Source organism: Clupea harengus, chromosome 20, assembly GCF_900700415.2.
Source record: "Clupea harengus chromosome 20, Ch_v2.0.2, whole genome shotgun sequence".
NCBI classification, from domain to species: domain Eukaryota; kingdom Metazoa; phylum Chordata; class Actinopteri; order Clupeiformes; family Clupeidae; genus Clupea; species Clupea harengus.
Window position 1 is genome coordinate 26,156,055 of NC_045171.1, and position 8,178 is coordinate 26,164,232.

General features: G+C 39.7%; 2 protein-coding genes and 1 non-coding gene across 3 annotated transcripts; 2 read left to right on the top strand and 1 right to left on the bottom strand.

Moving 5' to 3' along the window:
• The first annotated feature begins 429 nt into the window (after positions 1–429).
• rpl39 (ribosomal protein L39) lies at positions 430–1,781 on the top strand. The gene is made up of 3 exons (XM_012842108.2): positions 430–543; positions 874–977; positions 1,580–1,781. Exons 1-3 carry the CDS (start codon positions 541–543, stop codon positions 1,626–1,628), a joined length of 156 nt encoding a protein of 51 aa, XP_012697562.1. The 5' UTR covers positions 430–540; the 3' UTR covers positions 1,629–1,781.
• On the top strand, positions 1,152–1,286 carry LOC116218030. The gene has a single exon (XR_004162646.1). It is a non-coding gene; the product is annotated as a small nucleolar RNA SNORA69 (small nucleolar RNA).
• Positions 1,782–3,045: 1,264 nt separating the features above from the next.
• sowahd (sosondowah ankyrin repeat domain family d) lies at positions 3,046–5,000 on the bottom strand. The gene is made up of 2 exons (XM_012842098.3): positions 4,762–5,000; positions 3,046–4,328 (listed from the first exon to the last, which is right to left on the bottom strand). Exon 2 carries the CDS (start codon positions 4,224–4,226, stop codon positions 3,165–3,167), a length of 1,062 nt encoding a protein of 353 aa, XP_012697552.1. The 5' UTR covers positions 4,227–4,328; positions 4,762–5,000; the 3' UTR covers positions 3,046–3,164.
• Positions 5,001–8,178: the final 3,178 nt, after the last annotated feature.

Consider the following 8,178-nt stretch of genomic DNA (forward strand, 5'->3'; position numbering starts at 1 on the left):
AATGTCATGCGTGTGAAAGCTTTTCTTCCATTTTTGCAGGGTATTCAGGGCATATCCTGGATGGCTAGTGGGAAAGACACAGGTGTTTATCTGTCCTTCACATGACCATATGCTATCTCAATGAATTTGAGGATGGTACCTAAACTAGTTGCCTATAAAAACCATACATTAAAAAGTGTGAAATTGTTGCATAGTGTTACTTTAAATAACACAGAATTTATCAGAAATATAGTCTAGACATTGCTAATGTTGTAAAAAAAAATGATTACTGGAGTATTACTGTCTGATCTTGAAAGGAATACCTATATAAGCGTGAAAGTTTGAATTACCAAAAATCAATCAATCAATCAAATGTGCTCCTTGCAAGTCGAAATTGTGGTGAGAAAAAAAATCTAAGGATCCAATGGGTGTCGCTGTCTGTCCAATAGGTATGTAAGTTGCTGCGCCCCGCCCCAAAATGCGGATATACAAGACCCCCGATTTCCCATGGTTCTCTCTCTTCATCCTCCGCCATTGTGGTGACAAGACAGGGGAGGCGTAATGGTGAGTGGACAATCTTTAAACATCTTAAAGAATTAAGGGTTTTGTAACAAAATATTTGTACGAACTGTTTCAAGTTCTTGGCCCATGTTTAGAATATGTTAGTATCTGTGTAATGTAACACGTAAACATGGTGCTTTTTGCAGTGTTAGCATGTTAGCTATATAGCATAGCATAAACGGTTATGCATTCGGTTGAGGTTCCGTATGCTAACTTAGCTCTCTTCCGAAATGTGAGTTACAGTGTGTTTGTTCACCTGTGCTCCAAATTGATGGCGCATTGCTTCTTCTGGGTGTAAGATCTGGGCTAATGCCACGTGTTTCTGTTCTTCAGTCGTCCCACAAAACCTACAGAATCAAGCGCTTTCTCGCGAAGAAGCAGAAGCAGAACAGGCCAATTCCTCAGTGGATCAGAATGAAAACCGGCAACAAGATCAGGTAAGCTTTTGAGTTTATTGTCGTCGCATGTGTAGATTCGGAATCTATGAGGTCGATGTGAAGTGTGTTCATTGTCTTGATATAATTCTGAACGTAAGTAATGTCTACATCAACATTGTCCTTGTACAGTTTGTAAACTCGAGGCTATCAAACTTTAATACTATGACGTTAGGTAAAGCAGGTTGCAATTACAGTGCTTCATTCTGTGGGAGTACTGCCATTATCCTGCTGACAGTAAAGTTTACAATACTTTGGAATTATTTATCCTGGTCACTGAAGTGATGGGGATGCTCTGAAGTACTGACAGCTATCCTTAGCCTAGTGTTTCACCATCTAATCTGTACCTTTTAGTACATTGAGTTGATCAATGTTGCCATAGATGGTGTGGATTTTAGAATGTATAGTTTATGGTCTAAACTGCATTGCTTGAATATGGATGCTTGTGGGTTGCTGGCATAATTGACCCTCAATCTCTGTGTGCATGTGTATGAGTGATGAAATGATGCTTGTCTTAAGACCACTTCATCTTTGTAATTATGTGGAAACCTGCGATCCCTGTGTTATGGCTCTGCTCAAAGAGGTTTTTTTTTTTTGGTTGCCAGGTACAATTCCAAGAGGAGACACTGGAGGAGGACAAAGTTGGGTCTGTAGTGTGGCCCATCACACTCTTGGCATCTCCCGAACCCTCAGTGGGACCACCAACTCGAGCCTGGAGAGAAGCCATGGCATCTGGAACAGCGGTCTCTTTGTACAGATAGTAGGGTTTTGCTGTGAAACAATAAAACATTTGTTATAAGATCTGAACTTCTGATGTGCCTCTTGCTGTATGTAGGTTTTTTATTATCTGAGATTTGGAATGTGAGCATTTATATCCAGGTTTTCTGTAGGACAGTCGTCCACATTTGAGTTCAAATTGATTGGTTCCCTTAAAGCAGCAATACGGAGTTCTCTAACAAAACTAGCAAGATAACTACCTAAAAGGCATGCAAAAGCCTTGCAAACGCCACCAACAGCCCAGCTGACACTGATAGAAGCTTGCCAACACGCTAACTGGTGTCTTTTGGCAGTATAGCTGGCACTGTCATGCGTGTGAAGGCTTTTCTTACATTTTTGCAGGGGGTCCAGCCTGTTGCACCGAACTGCATGGGGCATATCCTGGCTGGCTAGTGGGGAAGACACAGGTGTTTATCTGTCCTTCACATGACCATATGCTATCTAAATGAATTTTGAGGATGGTAAAACCATACCTCAAGTGTAATTTTTGCCTAGTTTACTTTAAAAGCAAAGTCCACGATTCTAAGCCAATACCTTTTTTTTGTGTGGTCAAATTCAGTTAATTTGTCCTTGGCGTCTTCTAGCTTTCTGTTCAGTGTCTAGTCAAGAAAAATACTGTTTGTCCCAGCCCATCCTGTTGCTTCAGGAGCACAGAAGTGATGGCAACCTTTCTCTAGAAATTGTGGATTGAACCTTTTTAATATATGATGGCAGCAGTAGATGAGGTTAATGGATGACCAGACCATGGTACATTTGCTTGACAGGTGTGTGTTGCTGAACTCCAGCTGAACAGGAGACCGAGAGACCATATGATTCCAGGGCTGCACATACAATCGGGCATCATTTTAATTGAGCTGAAATGATTAGAAAGACATGTTCTTCAGGACTTGTGCACTATATCTTAAACGAGTCCCAAGGGGAGGGTAATTGCACTGATAGGTGTTGAGTGAAGTTTTGGTTGTATGTATTGTATACCAGGAGTGGGTTCATCTCACTGAATGCCTGACCTACATAGTCTATGACCATTGCTGATGTACGTTGTTAATGATCCGAGTCGTACAGGTCTAGGCCGGGTAATTTGTTAAAAGCGTATACACCATTGAAAAACGTATACTAAGCATGTGAATCCTACAATGCATTGCACGTAGGAGTTCAGAGGGAAGCCCCAGAATGCACCTCTGTTGACACAGCAAGGTTCAGTGGAATGTTGTGATGTGATTAACCCCACATGTTAACCCACACGTCTTATGTAGGCTAGTATGTTCTATATATTTAAATCTGACCACTGGAAACGTTGATTTTACCTCTAGGTTTAATATTACAAAATGATAAAGATTCGGAATTTTACAGTCACAACAGCATTTCCACAATCTCAACCTTATTTTTTGTTGTCAGGAGATGAATAAGCGAACACTAGTTTTTATTAACAAAAGACAAAAACGGAGAAAAAAACTTTTTGAAGGATCTAACCCGCCAGCTGTCATTTCTCCTGTCAAAAGCATTCTTGGGTTCCTCGTCCTCACAAGTGTTACAATTTATTACGTCTGCTCCTGAGCTGTTGTTGTTGACGTTCTGCTGTCCAACGCTTACATGCTCGTCATCCCAGGCTCCTAGCAGTTCCTTCATCTCCATCGGGGCGTTGCACTTAAGATATTGCCACGCTCGCCTTCCATTGTAGTCCATGATATCAATTTTGGCACCGAAAGCACCGACTAAAAGTTTCACCACCATGAACTGACTGTGCATAGCAGCCACGTGAAGGGCTGTCAGACCACCGCTACCTTTCAAATTGACGTCTACATGACAGTGCTCTTTTTCAGCATACTTCAACAGTTGAATAAGTGTTTCATGCTTCCCATACTTCGCTAACCAGTGGAGAGCCGTGAAACCGCTGACAAAGTCTTTTCTAGTCAGAAGACTCAGATCCGAAGAGAGGTAAGCCGATATTGTCTCATAGTTTCCATCAACAACAGACAACATCCATGCGTGCTCCATAGGATCAAGAGCCCAGTATGAACTGTAATTGTTACCTTCTTCAGAATAGGATGGATCATTCTCCCCGTAGCCTCCCGAAGTTTTTGAAGGCAGCAGAATACTTCCATAACCACTATTCAAACCATTATTCAGAACCAGTTCTTTCAGGTACTTTTTACGCATGGCAGGCGTGAGACTTCCCTTGTCATATGTGTCCACTGCTAAAGTCTGCGAGATGCTACTGCCTGGTTCACATATCTCCTGCTGTCTCTGAAATCTTGATCTGCGTGTGGTCGCGCTCAAGGCTGCGGGGAGTGGTCGCACACCCAGAATATGCGTCTGTGCCTCCTTACTGTTGCAGGAGGAGGCACATTCCATTCCATCACCATCTGAGTGTGTACTGACAGGGGGTGATGATGCTCCACCCTGTGGAGGGTACAAATGGGTCTCAGACCTGATAACGTCTGCCAATTCAGAGACACTTCTGTTTATGTCACACATCTTTTTTCACTCTTCCGGGATTATTACAGTTTCTTGTTCAGAGGGCAAACGTTTATATAACTGAGAAGGAAACGCTTGTCCGTTTGTTGTTCTTCTCAGAACCTGAAAACGAAGAGTGATACAAAATGAAAATTGTAGTATTGAACAATGTAAATGAAAATGTAAGAAGTGTTTATATATTCGTAATTTGCATCAGTAAATACTTTTTTCCAGACCTACGCGACAGTTTCATGATATTGCACAATGTTGTAAATCCCTGCAAATTCAACGGCATAGCCTATATTTAATAGTGATATCATATGTGATTCCTATGTATTCCTGCTCCTAAGTAGCCTACATTGTACACAACATCTGACGTTAGTTCCTCTTCATCGTCTGATGTTCCTGTTTTTGGTTACAGCTTTGTAAAAGCTTTATGAACTTTCATCGAATTGTCTTGCTTTATCGCAAAGTAAAAGTTATTGACTGTGGACAAAATACAGGCTATTCACCTTAAGTATAATATAGGTCTACCTAGGAACGATAGGTAACTCACCTGCTACGTCATATAGCCTATGTAATGGCGTGTAGAAAACAGTGGATTTTTCATTCAAACATTCCACGGTCCAGACAGCATGTAATCCAGTGACCAATTTTTTGTGACTTCATTTTTTTTATTTCTCTTTAGGTTCAACATCACCGAGGTCTCTAAATAGAAGTCCACGAAAACAAGAGTGTTTCGTTCACTCGCTTCCCTTGTCTGACTGTTCCCTCCCCTAAAGTCCACTTAAGTTACTGATACAAAGTTCAACCCTCAGCCCTATGACGAAACTCAATAGAGCAATCAAGCCATGTCCTGTTCGCATGCTGACTGTAAAAAACGTAAGTAGGCTACCATAAATAATTTGATATCACTAACCAATAGGCCTAAAAAATAAGCTTACCCCATGGGTGTAAGAAGCCTCATCACATTACATATTAAAAGAAGGACTGCCAGTATAATGTCTTTTTTCAAGGTGTTATGTTATTGTTCTGTCTTTGTGCCCCCTTAATGCAATTCTTTAAAACAATGTCATGATATGTTTCACCAGTATAGTAGACCTAATCATTTAGACCAGTCCAGAAATACATGTGTGTGGTCTCCTACAAGGCCACAGCCCACAAGCATGCTCTGACGTGTTGCCAGATTTGGAGATTTAGAGATTAAAAAATATATTTTCCATCACAATTCCTCATGAAATGGATGTGCTTGTTATCTTCTGTCTCTGTCTGCATGATATTGCAGTGGTTATATTAAATTATCTCCATTAAATTATTATAATTATTTAAATTATCTTCAGTAATCCAGTATCTCCAGTTCCCATTTTCATTGTTCAGATGTTTATCTTCTTGTAGTCGAATATATTATGTACAAGATATGAATGTGTTTTTAATAATACCTTTGACTATTTACACAAACACATGTTCTGTATTATATAGTGAAGTCCATAGTTTGCCCCATTCTTGTTTGTGTACAGGCCTAATGTCTAAGTTGGATCTGAAAAAGGTCATGGATTAGTAGGTTGCATGCTGGAGCTGCTCAAATGATTTTAAGACCCCTCCTTCAATCAGCTGATCCAACATAGATAAACCCATATCTTTAGTTTAATCCTGCATTTCATTTGGATGAAAGAAAGTCAGTGTCTGGAGCAATCCTCATTGCTCTGGAAACCATAGGAAGTCTTTATTTCTGTCTTCGATACTGTCCAGGTATCTTGAATCTTAACTGGACCTTTTATTACTTAAAATGTAGATAACTGTTAGTGAGTTGCCTTTAATATGGACATGCGGACACTAGGGATAGACTGGAATCAGGAGGAGTAGCCTTGGCAGTCATTCTCACTCCTATCATTTCCACTTGGGGAGAAGGGGGGGATTCCCATCTCATAAGGTCTGTTTTTTCACCCGTCCGTTTCCCATAGTAGCACAGTTTAATGTGATGCGTCAGAAGTTATGATGCTTCAGAAGTATCTGAAACCTGGTTAGACCAGCAGAATTAGAAAACTGTCCCATCAGTGTTATTGCCTCAGAGTTTGATTTGATAGCTCGCACTGAAAGTTCTCCACATTCCATCAAAGTTTTCATCAGTGCAAAGACAGGGGAGGAACATATGTCACTGTTAAATGTTAGGAAGCTATGTTGTCTGCATTAAGCAAAATCTTGTGTTCTATTTAACCATTGTCTTTCATACCCTTAATTTGAATGTTTGTAGCAAAGAGCAAGAGAGTCAAGAGTCAAGAATTGGACCAACATATGTTTACTTTAACACATGACTTTGGATTTGTATGCATAACCATTACCCAGTTTATAAACACCAACTGACACACATCACATAGCAGCCAGTGTTTTATTTCATAACCTCCTTCTTCAATGGAACAAGATTTCTAGAAAGTGTTCTGCACATAACTGTAATGTAACACCAAGACACTTACCTTTGCACTCATAGGCCAGCGGATGTTTCTTGTGGAGAATAAGCTTTATAGATCTGTCTCTCTGATTGGCCATCACAGGTGGAAATGGATATTATTAGCAGCCCTAAGCCACGTCTTATTACATAATCATTACGATTAAGACTTTAAACACATTGTGCACTTGACTAATATTAGCAACCTAAATAAATATGCACAGAATGGGCTGTGACAAAAAGGCCTTTTTAATTATCATCTCATTAAAATATTACTATTTATGGAAAGGCAATGATTCAAATTGAAGTACATCTTTATTTGTCTCATATTTAAAAAAAAAAAAACTCTTTCTAAAAAAACATGTTATTGCTCCCCCAGCTGCCAGTGTTCCTGCCGTATGTCCTCTATAATGCAGGGTAACACATCTGAGACTATATCTCCGTGCATAATGATTCCACATTATTTAGAGTCCTTATTCAACACACCCTTGGTGACCCTATTGGGTTTAGGTCAGAGTAGTGGAACAGTGGAATTAAATCTATGGGTAGTGAACCATTTTTGGACTGTGTCTATTGTTTTCTTGTTGGAAGACCAAACCAGTTAAACTTTCAGGGAGAAGCAGTGATAGGTACTATTGACAGGTTTTACAGTTCATGGGACCATCTACTCTAACATGATATCCTTGGGAAGGAAAACGCCCCGAGAACATAAAAGCCCACCTCTGTAATTGGCAGTGAGTACTTTTGCGGGTAATCTACCTCTTTTTACAGCAAACCCACCTCATCTCTCTGAAGATACAACTCTTCCACAAAATCTTGTCTTCTCTAATCTAGCATTTAAATCCTACGAAATTGAAATGAATGTCTCAAGGCATTTTTGCTTTTTTGCAATGTTTTTTCCTTGATTGATTATTGCATTACTATTATTATTATTTTGGATAAAAGTAGCTGGTAAAGCCTAATGATAAAGCCAAATAAGAAAATATACAGTAAATATGTTGTAAATATTGGTGTTATCTGACTGTGAAAGGTCTAACAAAAAGTTAGGTGCTTGATTTGGATTGAATACAGAAGACAGAAGAGCCTCTTTTCTGCTTGATGTTTCCAACCATTTAGCGTTTTCCTTCCAGCCATGCCCTCATTTGTTCAGCTCAGCAGCAGGTAGCCTACATCTCATGAAAAATCTCAATCTCTACAGTCGAAATCAATTTTGCATGGCATATTCAAGAAAATGACAAGAACTTTAATTGAGCTTAAATTAGAACCCAAGTCTACATTAAACCATCGCATCAGGTTTTAAATCCTAACACAATCAAATCAAACCCAAGAATTGAACCGGGCCCTTGTTAAAGTAGGCTCCTCTACAATTGCAGAAGCCTGCAGAAGCATGGCAATAATAACGGTCAACAAATCAAAAACAAAGCAAAGCAAACAAGGCAGTGTAACAGGCCTAAAGAAGAGCATACGGTTGGACACTGGAAAGTATTCCAACAGTATTAATGATATATTTTTTTTCTTCCATTGGTCCTT

What these genes read in the sequence shown, in the direction of transcription:
- rpl39 (XM_012842108.2), top strand. An exon ending in AAAACCGGCAACAAGATCAG is followed by an intron (nt 978 to 1,579) that starts GTAAGCTTTTGA and finishes TTTGGTTGCCAG; the next exon opens with GTACAATTCCAAGAGGAGAC.
- sowahd (XM_012842098.3), bottom strand. Translation starts at nt 4,226, where the DNA reads ATGTGTGACATAAACAGAAGTGTCTCTGAATTGGCAGACGTTATCAGG.